General features: G+C 40.5%; 1 protein-coding gene across 3 annotated transcripts; it reads right to left on the minus strand.

Annotated features, from left to right (window-relative positions):
* Positions 1–206: 206 nt before the first annotated feature.
* grm1b (glutamate receptor, metabotropic 1b) lies at positions 207–23,952 on the minus strand. 3 transcript variants are annotated; one of them, XM_015004885.2, is made up of 10 exons: positions 23,238–23,952; positions 19,556–19,805; positions 11,908–12,143; positions 11,684–11,698; positions 11,069–11,080; positions 8,064–8,310; positions 7,297–7,465; positions 6,566–6,692; positions 3,155–4,082; positions 207–1,941 (listed from the first exon to the last, which is right to left on the minus strand). In XM_015004885.2, exons 1-10 carry the CDS (start codon positions 23,950–23,952, stop codon positions 1,083–1,085), a joined length of 3,558 nt encoding a protein of 1,185 aa, XP_014860371.2. In that variant the 3' UTR covers positions 207–1,082. The 3 variants fall into 3 exon arrangements, with proteins under 3 accessions (XP_014860371.2, XP_014860372.2, XP_014860373.2); XM_015004886.2 differs by lacking the exon at positions 11,069–11,080; XM_015004887.2 differs by lacking the exons at positions 11,069–11,080; positions 11,684–11,698.
* Between the last annotated feature and the right edge of the window lie 673 nt (positions 23,953–24,625).

A 24,625-nucleotide genomic window follows, 5' to 3' on the forward strand; every position in this document is an offset into this window, starting at 1 on the left:
TTCTTCATCTCACCTAATTCTACAATAACATAAATGGGACAATCTAAAACCCAACGGCTGCTTATATCCTCCTCTTATCTGATGAAAGACAGCAGTTACAATGTGTAAACACAAGACACATTTTCCTTAGCATACTGTCAAAGTGAAAATAGTCTTATACTGAAACTATTGTTAGACTGGTTAAAAATCTGTTTTCAAATAAATAAATGTACATGTATCCATTGGCAATCTTATTCAATTGTCAAGTAATGGCAGGATCTACTTAAATGTAAAATATTACATCAGAAATATACAGCCTGTTTGCAAGATCTTTCACTACTGCATACTGTGTATTTAATTCTTATAAAATGTAGGAACTTAAGTAAAAGCTATCGAGTGAAAACGACCACAGAGTGACTTTTTCCTTATATATTATCACATACAGCGCATGTCGATGTAAACTTGAACATGTAGCAGAACTCTTAAAACTGCAGTATGTACCTTTCATAAAAAATATTTTTTACATATCTGTTGAAACTGACACTGTCGTGACATTTTTGTTTGAGACAGATAAAATGTGAAAAAAAAAAAAAGATCAAGCTCCTCTGCCTTCTCCCAGTGCTATCTAGAAACAACCAATCAGAGCCAGGAAGAGGGTCTTACCGTTGTCAGTCACCCCTCTGTGTGGCGCTGCTCATTCTCCCATTTATCTCCCCCTTCTTGCTCTCTTCTATGCTACCGCGAGCACAGTCTGTCATGAATGCTCAAGCTAGTTAGTATGGCGACTGATGACTGTGATAAACGGTTTTCCTGTAATGGTAAGTTATTTCTCCTCCATTAGCATATCTAGCAGCGTGTACACAAGGATGAATGGCAGCGCTAAGACCCTCCTCCTGGCTCTGATTGGATGTTTTTGATTGGGAGTGGTGCATTTCTTCAGATGACCGTAGTAGCTCATGGAGGAGTTGGAGGAGATCGATCTTTTCACAAATTGTCTCAAACCATACTGGCAGGACATGGTGACAGTTTTAACAAATGGGTAAAAAAGAAATTTTTAAAAAATTAAAGTTACGTACTGCACCTTTAACGTTTAGGGCATCAAATTACAGAGTCGAAGCACTCTGCTTGTAGTCTCCAAGAATGACAGAGGCATACGTCACATTTGGAGGTGTGCACAAGACGGACTCGGACACTGGTGAATTGGGAAATGGGCTTATTGGGGTACCAGAGCAATCGCGGAAAGGGGATGGAGGCATCAGGGCGACGGAGTCCTCCATTGCTAATTTGACCTCAATCATGTCCTCCTCCTCCTCCTCCTCCTCGTGAATCTGGGTGTTGTTATACATGTAGCCCTGTAGGAGGCCGAACTGCTCGCTCTCCATTTCCTCCTCCTCCTCTAAAGGGGAGACGGGCTCCTCATCAAATGGGTCAAGATGGACAGGCAGGATGGGTTCCTGCTGGATGAGGTGAGCCTGGTGGTACACCGGCATGCCTGAAACAGCCGGAGGCAGGCACACGTCGTCAACGAGCTCATGGGTGTCACTGCTGAACTTATTCAGAACAATCTCCTCCTGCAGGCGGTCCGTGACGCAGTGTTGAGGGATGACGCTATTTTGCTGGAGACGCTCCAGGGAATAGAGCTCCATGTCCCCGGCCGCCTCTTTTGTCATGTCACAGGCTGGCATCTGTCCGTGGGCCATCATGGGGGGAGTGGTGGGGGAGCTGTAAGTGAGCGGGTCGTTTTCATCCTCCTCAGCCACATTGTACAACGTCTTAGTGCTGAGGTCTGAGAACTCCCCGGCAGTGTTTTGGTAGGTATTAGTTAAGGGTTTGATGACAGCCATCTGATTGGAACCTGCTTCCTGTCTCTTCACATGCACTGACAGTCTGTGCCACATATGATCCCCTTTGGGAGGATGTCTTGCACCTGGTTCAGACCATGACACAGACTTTCCATTAGAACTATGAACAAAATAAAGATGGCTGTTACTGCGCAGGAACCCGCAAAGGTGTAGAAGAAAAGACAGGTTCAAGTTCATGTCAGAAAATCATGCTAGTTTGAAACTAACAATGGTTTTTATATATGTTCTAGTTGATTTTAAGTGTATAGATGGTATTTCAGGGTATCTTCAGGTTTAATAGAGAGTTGAATTTAGCACACAAAGGCCTCATAGTTTTAGTCTGAAGCTTACATGCATTCAAGATTGGCATGAATGTCAAGTAATGTTCAGTAGTTCCTTTCAATCTTTCTTTTTCCTGAGTAGACTAACCATAAAACAATCAATTTCAGTATGTTTAAAAACAAAACTTCACTGCACTTGATTGATTGTGAATTTTCTCTAATCCACAGAGGCTCAATTTTGACTACACACTCCTATCACCATTTGGTCTCCTAGTAAGTTGCACCTTACCAACTTAAACAAGCTTCCAGATCAATTCTAGTAGAATATTTGACCATTTGTCTTGGCAAAAATTGCAGAATTCACTTAAATGTGTTGGTACAACGGTCAAGCATGGTGACGGCAGCATCATGTAATGGACCTGTTTTGCTGCCAGTGACAGTGATGCATTGCAAATAGAGGTGGGAATAATGAAGGTTTACCATTACCTCCAGATAAGTAGCTAACATTTGTAAAGGAGTGGGTGTTCACACAATACAAACAGGCCAAACACACAACTATAAATTGGCCAATTAATGTATATATTTGAGCCAGTATGGAATATATAAAGTCAAGAATATATACAAGTTGTGCTACCAATTTTTGTAAAAACAAACAAAAACAGTCGATCGTGAAAAAAGTTTTGTCACTGAATAAATTACTAAAAGTTTTAAATAAACAGACATTTATGCCAGTGGTTAATGTATGCAGACTTCTGACGTGAGATGTATTATTTTCTGGTCTGATCTTTAGTTCAATGAGTCCTGTAGAAACCCTTTTTATTCTTTTTTATCCTTCAGCACATAGGGATGCTTGTTTTAATTTCGCCAACAGATCAAAGGACGACACGTCTGTGTGAATTGAGTGATGGCCTATATTTGCCACACTTTACAACAGGTGCCTCTCTGACAGTAAATACAGCTAGATGTCAAGCTCCCTCAGAGAGGGAGTTCCAGTAAAACGAGCATCCCTGAGGTGCCTCAGGAGCAGGACTCAGACTCAATTAATGAACCCACCTGCCGTTCCCGGTGTTCTTCTTCCTCTTGAACATGTTGAGGAGACTGTTGCTTCGGCAAGCGATCTTGCCGTCACCGACATGCATGCGCACAGCGTCAGACGTGGTGAACGCACTGCGCACATTCCGCTCCGGCTTCGCGATGATGATGTACATCTTTGGCGTGAACATACACCCCAAAGCCACAGTCACGCTGAGGCTCACGGAGAACGACGTGGTGATGATCTTGTAGTTGCTGCCGAAGTAGATCGGCACAAAGGCGAGCCAGATGATGCACGTGGTGTACATGGTGAAGGCGATGTACTTGGCTTCGTTGAAATTGGCGGGAACGTTGCGGGTCTTGAAGGCATAGTAGGTGCAGCTCATGATGAGCAAACCGTTGTAGCCCAGTGGCGCCACAACGCCGAGGTTGCTGGTGTTGCAGATCAGAAAGACTTCTCTGATGCTGGGGTAGGATTTGATCGGTTCGGGAGGCTCCATGATGATAAGCGTAACTTCCAATGTCAACTGAAGACTAATAAGTATTGAGGCGATGACCACCTGAGCCCACGCGCTCATGAACCTCGGCTTCCTGGTGCAAATCTTCTTCTTGCTGCCCGCCAGGATGCGAGCGATGCGATTGGTTTTGGTCACGAGTGCGGAGTAGCACATGGCAGCCGAGAGTCCGACGAGAATTCTCTGAAGATAGCAGGACACCACCGTGGGTCGCGCTATGAGGGTGAAAGGGCACAGGTATCCCAGGAAGATCCCCGCGAGGATAATGTAGCAGAGCTCACGGCTGGATGACTTCACCACAGGCGTGTCACGGTACAAAACGAAGACAAAGGCAACGAATGACGTAACCAGGATGCCCAGGCAGGAGAAGACAACCTGGATGATGGACTCTGGATTGCTCCACTCCAGGTAGTGCAGGGGAATTGGTTCGCAACCTGACGGAAGAATACATGCTATTTTACATCATGTCACAGAGTCACAAAGCTCACAGTGGTTGTTCGAGTTGACCAGCAACATTATGGGGATTTTATGTGTCAGACCAAGATGAAATTGCATTGATCAGTAATGGATTATTAGGTGCTGTTGCACGGTTATTGTTTCTTAAGTTAGGTTGTTTTTGAGGTTGTACTAGAAGAAATCTTGGGACGCTTCTTGGGAGGGAGGGGGCTGTTGTTAGAGGATGAGAGAGTTGGCTGGTATTTCTTTGAGAACTGCCCTGTTATGTTTGCTCTAAATAAACCAGCGTTAGTCGCAAAACTTCTGTCTGGTGCTTAGGGGTCATAACGGAACATTACAATATTTGTTTTTTCAAGTGAAATAAATTAATTTAAAGGAAATAGAGCTTTCTAAGAAGGCATCAGATGTTTGCCAAAGAACATTAGCATCACAAAGACCAAGGAAGACAGCAGATAGGTCAGGAAAAAGGAACGTTTAGGCAAAAATCACAACAAAATTACGTAAGAAAGCAAAATTCCAAACTTTGAACATCTCAAAGGATGCTGGTCAATCCTTTATTGAAAAATGAAAAGAACATAGCCAGAATGCAAACTTATTAAGGAACTAACCCTAATTTGAGAGGCCAGCAAAAAAGCATTTATGAGAGGAGCAACAAGAAGTCCATGATAACTTAGAGGGAGTTGCACAGATCGACAGCTCAGGTGGGAGAAACTGTTCACATCTGGCCATTGTGGAAGAAGAGCGGCCTATAAGGCTAGCTACATAATCTACAGGGGCGAGATGAAATGTGCGTAAAAATGGTGCTCGGACGAGACCAAAATCTAACTTTTTAGGCAACATGCAAAATAGTATGTGTGGTGGAAAACTAAGACTACGCAACACCATTACAGAATGGCGGTGGCTTTATGATGTATCAATATATGGACGTTTGTGGCTCCAGCCTGACAAAATATGATTATATTAGATTGGCTATCAACTCAAAGGTGAATAAATAATTTTGAAATAAAAAGCCCTCAGACTTCAGGCTACTTTACATGACTGCATGTACAAGAAATGACGAGCATCTTAGCCAGAGAAAATACAGTAATTTCTAAAGTAGGTTTTTAGCTCAACTATAAATAAACGCCTTTCAACTGAGCCATGGCCAGGCTGGGCTGCAGCCAGGCTAGAGGGGGCCGAAGAAGCAGGACAAAGTAAATAGCTGCACATTTCAGTCATCAGAGTAAAATCACCTATGGTATATTTTTACATTCGTAGAGTACAAGGGGAATGTGGAATCTGTATATTTTCTAACATTTTTAAACTAGACATAGGCAGTCAAGGGGTGATCCGTTTCTGTTGGTGTCATCAACACTGTTATGCTGTTGCTGATAAAAATGCAAAAGCTTACGTGTGATGAATGTGTTAAGAAGATGTCTTTTGTTTGGAAAGGCGTACAAGGCCTTGCTAAAGTGGGCCAGAAGAGTGGTAAGTGGAATAGGGCTGCTGTCGGATGAAATGGTGAAGATGATGAATGTGCTCTCAGGTGTCATGGGAAGGCAATGAAAATAGGACAGAACAGGTTTGGGAAGCAGAAAACTCTTAGCAGGACAAACTGTGCAAGGTGCAGTAGTTCTGGCAGGAGAAGTAAGAGCTTAGGGGAACTTTTTGGTTTTGTAAGTCAAGCAATTGTCGCTGCTTGAAGGCATAATGCCAAAGGAGTGGGTACTCTGGCAACTAAAGTAACCCCAGTTTAAGTCAGCATGAAAGCAAACAAACCAAACATAATAACCCTTTTCTAATCAGACAAAAACAAATCATCTGATTGGGTCCTCCATAAAAAGAACAAAAAATCTGATTGTTCTTGTGCATCTTAATCAATTTTCCTTTGAGGGTGACCGCTTGGGTCAGATGGTGGACAATACCAAAACCGTCAACTCTGGTTGTGGAGTGTATCATCCAGGAAAACATTAAGATTCAGGAATTGTCCAGACTAAAACCAGGTTGTAAATGTGACTATACTTAAAATGTATCAATTACTACAAAGATGAGTGGTTGAATATCCAACTAGAATTACTTCAGAAACTTGATAAGATATTATTTCTCTGAAACATGCATGATTCATCCAGATATTGGTGGTGTATGTATTTATTTGAGCTTATATGTTGTATGTTGATTCTATGTAGAGGAAATGCACAATGAATTTAAAAACCATGCATCCAATTTGCAATTGAAGATCACTGAGTGATTGGCCCTTCACAAAAAAAAAAAAAAAACAAGAGTGGTTGAAATCAAATGTAACAAAATGTGTATGACATTCATGCCATCTGACTGGAACTCCACATAGTCTTATTTATTTATTATCTGGTGATTTGGTACAGTTCTGATGATAGCTTTTTAGTTCCTCTATCATCTTGTCTCCAAAACTGACATAACTTTACAGCAGTTGTAAAAGTGAGGAGAAGAAGACAAACAAACGCACCCTCCAGTTCTTCGTCAGGCCACCAGCCCAGCTCACAGGCCTTGCATGTGAACTCGTCCTGCACATATTCATTGTCCTTGCAGGCAGTACATATCCAGCAGCAGCTCACCTCCCCCTTTCTTATGACCTATCCAAAAGAAACAAATATATATATATATATATATATATATAAAGTACTTATCTAAAAATACCACTGTGTGACTCTCTGCTGCCCAGAACAAAAGGAAAGCCAGTAAATATTTTATATTTGCTTAAAACACAGAAAATGTAAATAAATAAAAGTTATAAGTAACAAATTGGTAGTGTAACTATTATTTTTTAAAATCTTTTACTAATAAATAACTTATTACAATTGTGAGTAATAGAATTATAGAAAACAAAAAATATCTCAACTGGAATTGCAATGCTTTTAACAATATTTTTTATTGTTGATTAATAAAAAGTCTATCTAGATCTATTGACAGGCTGCTAGCTAACTACCTCGCTGGATAGTTAGCTAGCAACTATCTAACTATTTAGCTAGTTAGCTAGCTGTCTAGCTAAGTATTAAGCTAGCTGGTTAGCTAGTCAGCTAGCTATCAACAAACACTGTATAGTTAAATAGACAACTAAAGAGTATGACTAAAGTCTGTTCTGTCTCTAATGGGAGTAGACTTTCTCAGTGCAAAAACATTAAAGATGTCAGCCATCAGTGGAGTCTAATCGCAGCGCGTAAAAGATTAGTCCTGGACCTTGATTTCTCCTTTGGAGCAGGGCTCGCTGCAGACGGAGCGGACCATGTCACTGCTGTTCATCTGGATCATTTCATCGTCGAGGCTCAGCATGCCCTCATGCCACGAGCCGATGTTGATGTAGTCATAAACACCAGGCTCCACGTGCTGGAAGTTCATAATCTCATACCTGAGTGAAGATGGGCGGGACAAAGATGACAACAAGGTTATCTAAATAATTTATAGCTAAAAAAGACTCTTTAACAGACTCTTTTTCAAGTCAGTTTTTCCCATTTTGTGTTGTTCAAATTAGTGATATTTCTTTTTTTACTTTCCTTCCCAATAGATTTCTTGTTCATTTGTAATGCTTAAGTACTTGACTTCATCATGCAATTTTTTATATAGGGCAAAGATAATATGAGTAAATACAACAAGCAACTTTAAAATCATAATTTAATTTATTGAGGGACAAAAAGGTATTCAGAAAAACCGTGACACATCTATTTCAAAAACAATTAACCACTTCCTGAACCCAGTAACTTGACTTTCCAGCCTTGACGGCAATTGTCAGTAAAAACTGGTATTAAGTCTTTTACATTGCTAAGGATTAATGTTAGCCCACTCCTCTTTATAGATTTGTTTTCAATGAGCCACATTGGAGGGTTTTCAAGCCTGAGCAGCTTTTTTTTTATTTTTTATTAAGACAATGCCTATGAGATTTATATTATCTGTTAGCCACAATTGTGGCATACAACCACGCTTTAAACCACACATATAAAGTAGCTCACCTTCCAGGCGAGTCTCCATTCTCATCAAACCATATGTCCTCCCCGGACACTCCTGTGAAGGACGTCTTGAGTAGAAACTCCAGCAAATGGCTTCCATCGATGGGCTTCATGTCATCACACAGTCCCACATGGCCGGGACAGAGGTGAGAGTGCATGTCATGCAGACCATGTGCCATGGCATAGATGGCATTGATGACAAAGCCCATCTTGCTGTCTTGAACATAGTTGTCTTCAAGACTTTCGTAACCTGCCCATGAAGGAGACAACAGTAAGGAATCTCCTACAAGATAAGTGTATTCGTTTTTTGAAAAGGGAAAAGCCGTACAGTGCCTCGTCAATGCAAGCAGTAGCATGTTTTATGTCATCTCTCAGGTTCAGATGTACCCAACAGGTTGCCTGGCAGGATGCAAGGTATTACAAAGGAGTGATAGGGTGCACATAGATGCAGAAAATGTTCTCTGAATTCAGGCTGCTGGAAACACGCTCGTTTTTTTTTTTTTTTGTTTTTTTTGTCCTCTGTGGGAGACTGCTTTTAAGGAACTGGAAGTCTCAGAAAATGGCTTCAAAGAAACCTTGTTACCATGGCAAAACTATTCATTCTTGGAGTCATGAGTCAGGATTCAATTAGAAATGGTCCAACTCTCTTTAAAACCTGCACTGCATTGACTCTGTATTCTGCTCGATCACGGTTAATGTCACAAAGTCTCACGGGTTTGTCTTTTATTTAGCTTCTTAATTTCATCTGTCACTGCAGGGATTAACAAATACTTAAAAAATGAGTAACATTAGAGTATGTGATCTTTCAAACACACCCTATCAGTTCAGTGTAATGCAAGCTGGAGAAAGCAGTTTTTTAATTAAGCGTTTCACATTGTACTTAAACCTCTCTTGCGGCAAGCTTTTTGTGTTAATAGCTGTGTTCAATATTTTGCATCTTCTCGCTGAAGGTCCCCGAAGTCTGATTATTATTATTATTTTTTTTGCAATGCAAGCTAAAGCAACTAGTAATAATGCATTACACTGCAGTCTTTACCTTGACTATCAGTACAAGATAGCATTATCCTGTACATGCACATGCCTTGGAAAAGTATTTGTATGTCTTAAACCTTTACTTATGTAACACTTCCTGTGTTTTCCTGAGACTTCACTGGACACAATAAAAATATAAAAAAGAGCACAGCTGTGAAGTGGAAGGTAAATGATAAATGGTTTTAAAATATTTTTGCAAATAAAAATCTAAACAGTTCAACACGCACACACTTGTTATTTCGAGAAAACCATCAGGAAAAGCTACATACATAAAACGTCTGCTCTCGGCTTCCACACGTGGCTACTAATTGTGGTGCGTAATATAAATGATCTCAAAACCAACAAAAAAAAATGTTTTTGTTTGTTTTAAAAACAGCCCTTTTCATTATTGAACCGTTATATTTTAGTAGTATTTAACTGTAGTTTATCTGAATGTGTGTGTGATCTTGGTGGTGCCTTGATTTCAGCCAAAAGATGGATGGGTCCAGGCGTTAATGTTGCAGATCTGAGCACCAGTGTGAAGGCTGGAAGTCTGGCAAGGTTTATCCTAAAGCAAGGATTATTAGTGTTTCGCCTGTCTAAGTATGATCCGCTTTTGAACACAGACTGAATGTCCATTCCTCCTTTGTGTAGAGAGCGATTGCACTGTTCTTCTCCTTAAACTATGCTGTCACAGAAACACTGCTTTCTCTGAGCTTTGTGTAAACGGAGAAAAATCTGTAAGGGTTGTTTTATTTTGGAGATATGGCTTCCTACAAGCAGTCCCGAAAAAAGAAGGAAAGAAAGAATAGGTTTTCTATTGCTTGCTTGCATGTCCAGTAAATATTCCAATCCTGTGTGAGCAAAATGATGCTGGAGAAGCTGGTGTCTGAGTGTAGGAGATTCTGTTGTTGCTAAGTTCAAATAGCCATTTCACTCTTTTTTTAGGAATATATTTGATCATCTTTAGTCTAAAATAAGAAAAACCAGAGAATGATCAGGGTTAATCTCCATTAAACTGAGCTTCTGTGATTTATGAAACATCATACTTGTAAACGTACAAAAAAAAAGGATTACGGTATCTTAGATTGAGACTAGCATCAACGCGTCAATTTCACAGAATCCTTAAAACACATTTTTGGATTTGTACAAATCAAAAACAGGGTGTGGAAAAAAGATATTTTGGCTGATTTCCAGGAGAACAGTTCATTAAATGTATCTTACAATTGGATTTAAATTTTCTACTTGTTTTCTGCTGCTGGTTTGTTCCACTCTCCTGTTACATGGCATTTCAATCATTTGTTGAGAATTCATGCAATACTTTCTGTAGGGAAAAAAAACAGATTGCAGCAGCAGCAGGTGACGATATTTCTTTATAAGCATCCCCTCCTGTATGCTGTGCTTGTTGCAATAATGATTTCAGAACAACTGGTGGGAAAGCTGCCTGTGCAAACAAACACACAAACAGTAACTACAGTCGGGTTAGCAGCTGGGTGAGCATCCGAAGGGAGTGACTGGTGATGACCTACTTTAGCAGCTCCTTGTCTTTGACGCTCGCTGCACTCACTAAGCTGTAGGAGATTCAGTCATGATGTGGCGATGTTATGATGTCTGCATGCAAGCAGAGGTACCTATGCTGCATGTCGGGATTATTCGGCTGCATGACAGCGGGACTTTGTCTGCGTACTATATGAGTAGAACAGCACGGTTTGTGTGCTCACATGCAAATTCAGCAAGATTCAGCCAGTTATTGGGCTGTTTTATGCGACTGCCTTAAAGCATAGAGGGAGGGCGTGAGAGCACAAACAAACCCAATTATTGGGCTCTCGGAACCCCAAACAAAACATCCCAATAGCTTCATATATAAGAGGTCCACTGAGATTAATTGTATCATTAATGTGTTTCAATTTTAATGTCAGTCAACCTCCAGGTATATTTGTGAGGTGAGCAGCATTATGTTTCCATTCAGAAAAAAAATAAAAATAAAAATCACTCACCATCTTGGAGTTCTAAACCAAAATAAATTAATAAATAAGAAATAAAAACAATAAAAATGACTAAACAGCAAACGGGAACTACTTTCCACAAAAAAGACAAAAATAAGTATTTTTTTAATACAATTTTTAATGTGTTGTTTTTTCTTAAATTAAAACATGACAGCTCATGGGAGCAAACAAAAGCTTCAGGTTTGTGCATCAGACCAAAAATATCACAAGAAAAAAAAAATGTGAATGCTGCAAAAAATATTATTTAACAAAAAGTGCAACATAAATCCACATAAGTAGAGCCGGAGGTGTCAACTGAAGAAAAAAAAATAGGTGTTGCATGCACCAATTTATATTTACGTTTATCAGTTTCTTTAAACGTCATTTATATCAAGAGAGAGAATCTTTTCTTTTTTATTTTAAATAAAACCCTCATATCTTTTGATTAAAAACGTAAATATATATACAAGCTTTTTGTTGGGGAAAAAAAACTTATGAATAAATAAAAAGAGCTGTGTCATAAAAAAACATTTAGAAACATGCTTGTTGAGCATCATTTCAAGAAAACAAGAACCAAAGCTAATGCATTAGCAGTGTTCCTTTAATAATGAAAAGCACTTAATTTACCTAGATCATCATCCTCTGTGAAAGCCAAGTAACACACAAATGAACAATATGAAAAAATGTACTGGATTCACTGGTGGAGAATTTTACCCTCGGGTAGTCTAATTCATATTTAAAGAGGTTGTTCCACTTCATGGGGCCTTTTGGCTCCTTCGCTCTGGCACTGAACACATCACAATATTTCAGAGTAACAAACGGATACTTTCTCTGTTAAAAATAAATACTACCTGAGCAGTTGCGTGCGTAGTTCAGGTTCTCCTGCGGGTGTCCGGGAAGGCGGCACTGAAAGCGGTGCTGCCAGAACTCCGGGAACCACGGGTTGCGCGTGTTCGTGCTGAGCTTGAGCTTCAGGAAGTAATTGTCGAAGGAGGAGACCTCTTCGGAGTGTAGCTTCACGGTGATGCCGCCAACAGCCTCGTGTTCGTATCCCTCCACTACCTCCACGCGGTCCGCCCAGCCGTCACTGCAGAAAACAGCACAATTAATCAGATTAACTAATCTGAAGGTATGTGTCTCTGCTGCCGCCATGATTCATCGTTGAGATTGGAAGCTAGCGTTTTGAAGGCACGTGCACCCATGCTAGGTGGTGCTAGCAGCGGCGGTTATGGGCGACATGCCAGGGCGCCATTTTGTCAATGAGACGCTTAAATACTTTAGAAAGTATTTAATTTAGATGTTCGCTTTGCAAATGCTGGTGAACACCGAAACTTTAGCCAATTTATTTTTTACAATTTAAATTTTTTCATTCACATAAGACGAAATATTGGAAATGTATTGGGGCAACACCCAGTCTTGTTAGAATGTACTTTATTAAATGACACACAAAGTTGTTCCATTAGAACACAGACCTGCATGTAAACAACATATTCCCTCGATTAGGGCTGTTGTAAACGAATATTTTAGTAATCGAGTAATCTATCGATTATTCTTACGATTAATCGAGTAATCGGATAAAAAAAAAAGTATAATGAAATATTGGTAAATCTGGCATAATACCAGTGTTACTATCAGATATCGATGTCAGTCCAATTTTTCATATTTGAGCATCCCTAACAGTTTCTTTTTTGTAGTTTAGAAAACTAACCTGTAACAATAATAGCTCACTTTCTAAGTTAACCAGAAGAAAAGTTATAGAAAAATCTGAAATTATATTGAATTTAATAACAAAGAGGCAGGCTCACAAATATGCTTATAAAAAATGTCTACAATCCAGCTTTTAGTTTATGTATTCATCTTCAGTGAGTTTAATAGATTAATTAAACTCACCTTGCCACCTAACCTGTCACGCTTTGGGTTTGAAAATACGGGAAATGGCGCCTGGAGTGGGAGGAGAGGGCGAATGAACGAACATGGGGTGGAGGGGAGGAAATAGACCAGCGGACTGACGAACCGTTAGACCGGGGGACGAACACGGGGGAAGCAATACGGGATATTTACGACACCTTCACTGGTCACACTCAGAAACTCATCTACCAGCCATGTACGATGCGCTCCGCCACCCGTTTCTTCAGACCGGGATATGAAATTTATTGTGCGGTTCGTCGGTAAAGCTACATTTACACGGTAAGCATCAGCTACTCAGCCGCCCGCCCTGTTCAGGCTATCCGCTCACCTCAGCGCTCTTCCCGCCGTTCGCTTTCAACCAGCAGCCCCGGAGGAGAAATGCTGCCGTACTCCAGGCATTTCCCCAGTCATTTTAAGGATGCTTATTGGTTCCCCAAAAACGATAAAAAGTCGGGCATTATCATCAATCAATAAAATCCCCACGGGCCAATCTTGAAGATTGGACTTTATGCCGCTGAGACTTAGCTTTTGTCAACAACTCAGAGGCGGAAGTGAGAGCTCCGCGCAACGCAAATGAAGTCCCGGCCGGAACACGGTGCGCTAACTAATAAAACATAAATTAACGAAGCTTCGAGGCAGGTAAATTTTCCTCGAGGAATTTTAGTAATCGAGGTACTCGAATCATTCGAGGAATCGTTTCAGCCCTACCCTCGATGACTACAGCCCTAAAATGAATGTGGGAAAAAAAAAAGAAAACATCAAAATAAAAAAAAAATAAAAAAAATAAATGGTCATAAATTCAGAGCTCTCTCAAATATCCTCCTGTGTTTCCACAACTCCATTTTCCAGTTTCCGAAGGGTGTGCGGTTCTCACTGTACTTGCCGAGAAAAGACAAGAAAAGCCTCCGAGTCCACTAACACAATCACAAGTCCAGTGAGAATTCACAGATTAGGAGCGTAGCTGTGCCGTCTGCCCCTGAGAGATTCAAACTCTCACCCGGCTCACACACTCCGAGCCTCAAGAGGGAAATCTGTGTCTGACTCTGCACTGGTCATAATCTCTATTTCCTGCATGTGTCGCTTATTATGGTTAACAATCTGTCTGTCAAGAACTCACCTTCATCTTCTGCAAGGAATTAAAAACATGTTGAAGAAAAGGCAGAAGTGTGTGCCATGTGAATGGAATATAGAGGTGGAGAACAATCTGCACGAAAGTCCTTTAGAAGGAAGTGTTGGCGTCTCTTCAGGTTTTCTTAATGGTAACTTTTTTATGCCTTGCATTAGGTTTGATTAGTTTCTTCTGTAATGGGGGGAACAGCAGCTCCACTTAATGAGAAACCTAATTTTCCATGGGACTGTAATTGGGAGAACGCTGACTGCCACCTTGGCTGACTCTGCCACCGTGTGCATTATTATTTTTGCTCCCTAGCAGTGGTTATATAAGCCTAATTATTATGTTTTTCGTAGGAATAAGCAATAAGATCCTCAGCACTTGCTGGGAACAACCAACACGGATTCCCCAGAGTTTTTTCCTCGACAGAACTGAGAAAGCAGTAGCCCATAGCGTAAGGTAAATACGGATACTAGCCAGGCTTCCGCTAAATACCGTGGTTTGGGGAAAAAAATCCTATCCTGAATGTTTTCACTTTTTGTCACAGTACAACCACAAACGTGATGTGTTTTATTGGGATTTCATGTGATAGAGCAACACAAAGTAGCATGTAACTAAAGAAGTAGAGGGAAAGTCTTAATGTTTACACATTTTTCACTGATAATCTGCAACTTCCAGCTGTTTGGGGATACGCCTCTAACAGGTGAAATGGCCTGGGTCAGATTAGCTAGAGAGTTTCTATGAACAACTATTTCAGCATCAAAAATGGTCACAGACTTTTGATTGGATTTAGGTTTGACTTTATGTCATTCTAAAGCAGTGGTTACCAAACTTTTTCTCCTGGGCCCCCCCAGTGGTTTCCAAACTATTTCTGGGCCCCCCTATGGCTTACAAATAGCTGTCTGGTTGAACGATGTGTGTGAGCGAAAGGGGTGCAGGGGGATTCTTAGAGACTCCCTGTTATATTCAGCCCCGTCTCCAGATGAACAAGGGGGGGGATCAACTTTTTGGGGGGCAAAATGAATCATAGCTGAACATAGACAACAACACCAGTACCCTACAAGCTACTTCTTAACAAGCTTAAAGGTGCTGTATTGATATTAGCTAGCTAGTCATCTTTTAGCTAACTTTACCTGCATCCAACACCTTTACTCAACTCAGTCTGTTAGTTTGGAGGAAAAACTGAAAAGTTCTTTGCGTTTTGCTGGTTTGCTGCCATGATTCTAACACACCTGCGTAGCAGCAGCAGCAGGTCTCCTTCACTGGTGTAAACCCAGCGCGAGCGTTGTAGCGCTCATGTTTCGTTTAAAGGCAGCTCGGAAAAACAGGTTAAGACATGTTAACAACGGATTAAACAGTTTTAACTGCTGATAAAAGTGACAGAGGACACAGATATGGGAAGTGTGGAAGCCTCTACTGTATCAAATTGACAGATGAATAACAGAGAGTTGGCCATTCTAAGGTAAAAGCCCAGCGCATACTGCGTTCATGTTTTTTTTTTCTTTTTATCCAGAAGGCTTCCCGCGCCCCCCTGCAATGGCATGGCGCCCCCTCAGGGGTCGCGCCCCCACAGTTTGGGAACCTCTGTTCTAAAGCATTATTTGATTTAAACCAAAGCTTTAGCATTGCTAAAAGCTTTTCCATTGTCTCAAGTCTTTTGTTGCCTCTTACAAGTCTTCTAGTTGCCCTGAATTCAGCTTCATCCATCTTTTTTTAATGTCTGATCCACCACCACAGATTATATACTAGTAAGTTCCATTACAATTACACAATTATGTTTGTTTCATTCATTTAGAATTTAAAATGAACATGCCACATGTTGCTATGAAGAAAAGTTTTGAATGAAAATGAGTAGTTGGCAGAATAAAATCTTATGTTTTGTGCTCAATCTATCGCATAAATCCAAATTAAACAGGCAGTGGCTGTAGTGCGCTAAAATGTGAAAAAGATTGAGGTGCCGTAATTGGTAATAAATCTGGGTCATAGCATGCCGTTTCCGACTTAAAACATAATCTTTGGACAAATTGCTGTTTATCCGCAGGACAGAAATATCCCACCTCAAACCCTGTTTTGGGTTGTGGGAGCCAGTCGCACGTTTGGCTTGGCTGACACTTCAAGAATGAGCCGACAAAGGCTGTGCGCTACGATGGTCTCAACAGTACCTGGCCATCTGCTTCACAGCATCACGCCACCCCCAGGCCGACACTCCCAGTGCCAAAAACCTACAGCTCTGACGTCCACACACACATGCACGCACACATACACACACACACACACACACACACACACACACACACACACACACACACACACACACACACACACACACACACACACATACTGTAAAGTACTCTGAGTTCATACACTTGTACATCATTTAGCTTCGCATGGCAAAACTGAAACTATTCATGTGAAGACGATTTTAAAGTAATTATGCACGAGAGGAGGAAATTATTTTAAGATAGATTCGAAACCAAATAGAGTACATTTTCATTGAACGGGGGCATCGCTTCCGAGCTGGTTAAAAAAGTTATTTGTTGATTGGGAGGTGTGAGAATAGCCTTCCTCCTCCGTCTTCCTCTACACAGCAGAACAGAAGATGGATGGCCGATGACCAGCACCTCCAGGCCATCCAGTTGGCCCGCTGCACAGGCGACTGCGTGTGTTCACTTACTGCATTGCTCTAAAAAACATTTTCCATTTTAGAAGTCTCCTTGACCCAGAAAGCACTCCGTCACACGCACACGCGCACACACACACACACACGTGCACACACAAGCTGCTTTTCTGCACCCTTCCCACCAGCCGTGGCAGGCATGAAGCACAAGAGAAAGCGCTTTTTACTTGATCGTGTGAGTTTCAGAAACATTCGGGTGACATTTTAATGCCCACACAACCAGCAAAACATCTATAATGAATGAAAGAGATTTAACTTTAATTACGGCCTCAATTAAAGCTGCTAACTGGACCAGCGACGAACCACGACTTCACAATAGGATAATTTCTGCCGTATTAGCTTTGATGTTTCTTACTGCACACTCCCCAGATTATGCTGGAGGTGCTGTCCCATATTAGCCCGTCCTGCCGGAGATCTGACAGGGAGCGGGAAAGCTTGCTGCGTGGATGCATTATTCATCAGTGAGCCTGATTCAAAGCGTCTCCTGCCTTCAGAGGAACTCTTTGGCAAAATTGGGAACATTTGAGTTTTGTGTGAATTTTGTGTAACAACTGATTCAGGCTGAAAACATCTACACGCAAAAATATGGATTCCAAACAAGAGACAAGGATGAGTGATGTCCTTTTTCCTTAAGTTATGAGGAAAACCATTCGATGAACAGACACTAACACTTAACCTTAATAAAAGTTGCAAAACTTTTGCATGATACGCTGTTCACAAACTTCAAAGTATTAAATTAAGGTTTATGTTATAGAAAACCATGCATACTTGAGAAGTGTTAGGAAAATTGTCAATTGTTTCTAGTTTATTATTGTTTATTTATTTTGTAATAATATAGGTTTCATACTTTTCAAGCATTTTCAAGGTAAGTTTTTAAACTTTTCCAGTTTAAACCACACTTTGGAGATAAAAAAAAAATAATGTTAAAGAACTATAAAAAAAATTTCAATTGACTATTGTATGATTTTATTTATTGTCATTAAGAATATTTTGTGATAGTATTCTACTTTCTACTGCAAGGACACGGTTGACTAAAACCCTAAAAGTGTCTGAAAAGTACAGCATGTATTTGTATTCAGTCCCCCTTACTCAGATACCCCAAATAAAAATCCATTCAGAGTGTATTTAGAGGTAATCTATCCATTATAAAGACTCCACTTGTTTGTAATTTATTCTCAGTTTTTATACAATTAAGAGACCTGAATGCAGAAACCGACTGAAGCAAAACTGAATTTCAGTGATAAATAAATACAGTGGAGACTTTGAAAACGACACGAAGAGACTAGAGCAGGGAAGAGCCACAGGCAAACCATGGACAAACAGAGAATGAGAGATAAATACTGGTTAGCTGGATTATTGAAAAGAGACAGGTGGTGGAGGGAAAAAAGAACAATAATCACAAGAGTAGCAGAAGAGGACATAAACAATAAACCAAGAAGGGGAGGCTAACACTAATCTAAGGATTAGTGTTAGCCTAATCCTTAGATTATGCACAACCAGAACCAGAACAGGTACGGCAAGACTTTCCCACTATTATTAATGAACTGAATACGGCAAGACATGTTGAACAATAAAGCATGCAGGAACTAATAAAGTAAATAAACAAGAAATTGACAAAAATACAAGCAGACAGGCCAGGTAAACAATTGTAAATAAGTTTAAAGCAGGGTTAGATTATAAAACAGAAATGCCAAGTTTTAAAGATCTCAAAAACACGGCACAAACCTGAAAACAGAGAGGAGTAATTGGAGAATGGGTGCATGTTTACTGTAATCTGAGATGACAACGATTAAGTCATGGACTCATTAAATTTAGGCTTTATATTGGAGTGACAAGAAGAAACCAATTGGTGACAAAATGCTGAAGCAGCTCCTGTTTGCAGCTTCTTTGGTCAGATGAGGCAGAGATTTAGGTTTTTGGTGCACATCCAAAATCATATATGGCAACACTGCACATCGCCCTGCACACACCATTTAGACATGGACACATGGTAGTGGCAGCATCATGCTGAGGGAGTGTTTTCTTTTCTTCAGCTGGTAGAGGGAAGTAAATAATAATTGACAATATTTCAGTCTCCAGGTGTGCATTGATTATAAAATATATCCTAGTTTAACCCCCTCAGAGGAAGGTGATCCAACAAAGTGCTGATTCAGGGCTTTGAATTCAAATTTGAGCTACTTGACTCAGTTTTTTGTAAAAGATTTTAGAAATCATGAATCCTTTTCCTTCCACTTAAAGACAGACTGTGGGATCTGAAGGTCGTTAGAGGGGGAAGGACTTTACTTTTCAGAGTTTTACTCCTTTTACTATTTTCTTGCATATTCATGTTGGTCTGTCGCAACAAATCAATACAAACCAAAAAAAATAAATAAATGCTGAGATTTGTACTGACAAAAATGTGAAAAAGTAGTAAATATGTTGACATGGCGCTGTAATTGAAATGGAACTGGAAGAACTATCTGCACAAAACTCTCAATAATTGTCACATAAATACCACAAAGTTGTAAAAGAAAAAGGAGTTATTCTTAATATCACATCTACTGTATTTTATGAAGATATTAAAAGTTAGTGGATCATTTAATGATAATGACAGAATTACCTGTATATTCTATAAGGAACAAAAACATACTTTGACAGAGCCATTAAGTGCCGTTTTTAGTCCTACTTGGTATCATCAGTAAGGAGCTAATCTGAGTTTTACAGCCTATTTTTACAAAACAAAACAGCAAAAAACAAAACAAAACAAAAAAAAAACACAACACATGAAGCTGGAAGCCCCTTGGGAAAACATTCCCTAACGAACCTGCCAATTAGGAGGAACTCTCCCGCCACTCCGAGGCGCCTCATAGCCATGAGCAGCCCGCGGACTGTCATGCCTTCACAGAAGCAGACAACAACCCTGGCTTTGGGAAGACGCTCCCGCAGCTTCCTGAGCAGCCGGTCGAAGTGCTTCTCGCCAGCGTTGCTGTAGATCTTGTCAGAATGAGCGATGCAGAGGCCTTCCTGCGAGGCGAGCTCCTTGAACGCTTCCATCCCGCTCTCGCCGTAGTTACCTGAGAAAGACGAGAGGAGCCGTCAGCCGAGGTTCATTCGCAGGGGAACAGACGCGATCAGTAGGCTGTCATTCATAACTTTTCTCGACGGCGTGGTTTTTCAGATTCGATGAAGTGTCATTGAACATGAATTTCTTGTTGTTTTTTTGGGCACAGAAGAGAACATGGGTTGTAAAATATCCAGAGGATGCTGTAACAGAAGTTAAAGACTTGCATCTTGTTTCTACTTGCCTGCTCGGATCTTAAGAATCAATCAGTTGTGGCAAAACACATTAAAACGCGCCTCGTGCTTACTGCAGGTTTTGATCTGTTTGCCAAATAGATTTTAATCACCTCAAAGAAATCTTACCATGTTTTAACAGGATTATCATCTCCTCTTCCTACATTTATCATATTCTGTTGTGAAAAAAAATGAAGCAGGCATGAAATTTGACTCCAAATCATGTGAGGGATTTTTGATATTCTTGTAATTGCCATACAGTGTTTTTACATATTTTGTGACTTTTAAATTTGCAAATCTCAATGTTGGGTTGTACTTAGGTTGTATTTAGCTTCAGCTATTTTGGAAATACCTCTGGCCTGCTTCTCTGTCCCTGCTGAAGAAATAAATCCCCTCACGATAATGCCTGAACCACCATTTGTAACCATGGTTACAGTGCGCTCACGGCGGACATAAAAGTTTGGTCTCATCTGACCAAAGTGTCTTCTTCCACATGCTTTCCAGGTCACCCGTATGTCTTGAGGAAACGTTTAGATTTGACTTCTTAAGGCTGTCACTCAACAGTGTCTTTCTTAGTCATTCGATTTGTGACGAAAAGTTCAGTTCATATTCCTCCACCTGAGTAGTGGATCTGTACGGCTCCTCCAGACTTACAGAACCTCCTGACTATTGATTAGAGATGTGAATCTTTCACTATCTACCAATTCAATTCCAATTCGATTCGGAAACAATCGGTCTGCAGATTCTGTTTAAATTATGTGACTGATAAGTGGAAAAGACAGAGCTTCTGTATCAAATTCAATCAGTTTATATTTAAACAAAATCGGTTTGTGCATAAGCTTAGCAGGCTGGCTTTCCCTTAAATAAAAAAATCATAGAATAAGTCAAGATATATACAGAGGGCGACTCAGTCTTCTGCGATATGCAGTGTAGTTACAAAGACGTACAACTTAAACACATCTTAAAATTGATTTAGCATTTTGATTCAATTCAGAATTACCAGGCCTATAAATTGCAGTTCTCTATAGAACTGATTTATTTTTCTGCACCTCTACTGCTGATCCCCTTGAAATGCCTGTAAGTTTAGGAGAAGAAAAAACTTTGTGTTGGTTTGTCACATAAAATGCCAACAAATTACATTGAGGTTTTGGTTTTAACATGACAAAATGTCCAATGGGGGTATAAATACTTTTACAAAGTATTACAAAACATGGCTTCAACTCAATATGTATATTTTTGTTGCTGTATAGGTGAGTACATTGTGACCTTTATTATAGTGGCTTGACTGCAGGACTTGGTATTATGAACAGAATGTTACAAATGCAAATTACACTTCTTAAATAATTCAACGGCTTTTATAAAGAAACCCAGAATCAATTAAGGAAAGAGGCTTGATTTGACCTTCGTAGACCTCAAATGATCAGTGCTCCTGATAAGCCAGGAAACTCACAAAACTGAATGCCTAATGAGCACAGATCATAACCGTGGCTAGAATATCTATTTGTCCAAAAACTGGACGCTTTGCCTAATTGAGTGACACGACACATTGAGGGACAATCAACAGTTTCACCTTTTGAAAAATACCAATACTTGGATGCACTGTTTGTTCTGTGTCTCATTCAGTTTCCTGTGCCAGGAACAGACGAGAGGTGGAGTAGACCTCCAACAGTTCATCAATCAGTTCCAGGGATCAGAGGAACACCTGCAGTGACTTGCAAAAGTATCAGGACCTCGTAACATTTTAGCATTTTGTTGCAATTTTACAACAAGCTGCCGTTTATATCATTTAAATTCGATGTGACGAGTCAACATGAAACACTGAGTAAATATGAAACATTTAACATATTTGTTTAATAAAATGTGGGGTGTGCATTTGTTTTCTGTTCCCTTTATTCTTTAAGCACTGAAAATAGAGAATCAAGAAATCCATAGTACCATTAGAGATTCCCAGAAGAAGGTGAAAAAGTGAACATTTGGAATCACTCTTGATCAAAGTCAGACTTTTCAGCCTGTCTCCAAAATGCTGCGTGTGTTGGAAACAGACTGTAAATCACCCTGAACATGCCATCAGCATGGTAGAACATGGTAGCAGATGCAATATATCGCGGGAATACTATTCATCAGAAGGAACAGGGAAGCTGGTCAAAGCTTGGAAGGATGGAAGGATTGGTAGAGAAGGTTCACCGACTAGCAGGTTCCCAAAACTTATAACCCTAGTTACACTATTTGTGTGTCAGAATGGCCAAATCAAAGAACAATCGTAACAACGGAAGATCATTCTACAAAGTAATAGTCCAGGTTTACTGAACATGAATGCATCCTAGAAGTTTCAGGTTTAAATCTGTCCAAAAAACTTTACTTGCACTTCTGAATTAAATGTTAATTATCACATATAAGCCCAATAATAAAGTATTTTTTTTGTTTTGTTTTGTTTATGAGAGTATCAAGAGAAAACCCAGCTGGTTTGATTCTTGACCCAGTGGATCGGATTTTTAATTTTGTCCAAAAGATTGCATTAGCAAGTATTTAAGTAAGTTTACAGTCACTCCAAAACTACAAAAATTAAGAAGCAAAGCATTCATTGAAGTCATAAAAGGAATATAAAATATATGATCAACATATTAACTAACCGGTTCTATTACCCGGGACAAGCTATTGACACAACCGCAAGCAATAATGGAAAAGGAAAGTAAATGTGCTGCCCTCTTTGTCTTTCTTCCTCTAAAATAACTTACTGAAGAAACTTCACAAGCAACCATTTAACAACGGAGCCACTGTACTGCACACGTATGCTGTTGATTTTATGAATCATCAAGAAACAACTAAAGTGACTGATCCCGCTCAGCTTGTTCTCAGAGACAGTTATTAAACTGTGATCCTCTCGTCTTAGACTTTCTTTAGAACCTTCTCTGGTTTCTTGAAGAAAATATGTTCTTTCGATGAAAGAAGAAGAAGGTGATATATTAAAGAGGCAATGTATGAGCTTTATGCCATATGGGGGTTGTCTCTACTATTCAGAGATTTTGTTCATGTCAAGACACATATATACATTGTACTATTTAGCTAACGATTTTGAAAATCATGCATCGTTTCCCTTCCATGTCCCACTTCTTTGCAACTTTGTTAATCATTTTTGGATGCAACGTGGCAAAAAGCCATTAGGCTCCAATAAAAATATCACTTAACATCTAAAAAGAAGGATGATGTCTTACCCTCTGTGTGTACTGCTGACACATAGGTCCAATTGTACTGTTTGACAATGTCCAACAGGGCTCTGGCTTGGAGAGTGTCCGAGGGCACAACTCTGAGGAAGTACTTGAACAACGTCTTATCACTGAGGTCAATGCTTGTTGCAGAATAGGCAATCTGCGGGATGTTGAACAGCTGCAGAAGGTTCTGGACTTGAATTGCAACCGAGCTTGAGCCAGGACCGATGACTCCTGCGATGGGCTTCTTGGTAGGAGGTGGCTGGCTGGAGGGTGACCCTTCAATGCACCACTTGGAGCCCTCCGTGTCATCTCGGATGGAGATGAGAGAGTCCCGTATGAACTCAATGCTCTGCTCCAGGGCCACAGAAGAATGCCAGCAGGAGTCCCTGATCTCACAGCCAAGGGTGATGTTGGGTAGCAGGTTGGGGTCCGAGTTTATTCGATCCAGGGTGTGGAACATGGCCTCCACTCTCTGGATGCCGTACTGCTCACGGACTTCTCCGCATTTCCTCTCAGCAACCTTCTCCGCTGATGGCTGGTGGTGTACGGAAAACAGGGCACCTATTATTACATCCCCATCCATTCGTGCCACCAGGCGGGAGGCAGAGCTTGGGACAACTGACCTCTCATACTTGCCTTTGGACAAGACGAATGCCTCAAAGAGTAAAATGGGCAAGAACAAATTGCTTATTACAGTCAGGTAAATCATGCTTGTCATTGTACAACAAGTGATGGGTGTACAATCATCTCCTTTGAGCCATAGTAGAGGTCCATTAATCCCGTATGGATTCAATGGGAACTTCACAGGACCGTCTTCATTGCTTTTAACCTGCAATTGAGACAAAAACACTTACGCTACTTTTCATACAATGTCTGTCGGAGACATTTGAGTGGTCAAGATGACATTAAGTTTCCTGCCACTGGTAAATCTTTTCAGTTTCAGCACCTTGGACAGCTGCCTCTGCTGTGTGAGGAAATCAGTTGTTTTAATCTCTTTTAAACTTTTACCGAAAAGCATCACATACAATGCCAATATCTAATTGCGACATCTACTATCAACAGGACAATAGTTGACTGCACTACATTACACTACAGCTTGCATCCACATGCATATCCATCAGAGATAGCTGCATATCTAAGCTGTGTTAGGAAGCCTATTGTCGGGTAGCAAACATGAGTTTATTTACCTGCGACAGGCAGCTCCGGGTATGCGGGCTCTGTGTCTCCGGTGATGCAGCCAGACTGAACCCCAGCTTCTCCTTACCAACAGAACACGGTGGGACTGACTCCCTCTCTCTCTCTTTTCTATCTGCACTGATGCCCCCTTCTCCTCCTCTTCCTCACTGCATCTTAAAAGCGGGTCATAGTCGCTGCAGTGTCCCTGATTTGAG

This window comes from Poecilia mexicana, unplaced genomic scaffold, assembly GCF_051168715.1.
Source record: "Poecilia mexicana isolate PSO_F unplaced genomic scaffold, ASM5116871v1 scaffold_22, whole genome shotgun sequence".
In the NCBI taxonomy this organism is placed as follows: domain Eukaryota; kingdom Metazoa; phylum Chordata; class Actinopteri; order Cyprinodontiformes; family Poeciliidae; genus Poecilia; species Poecilia mexicana.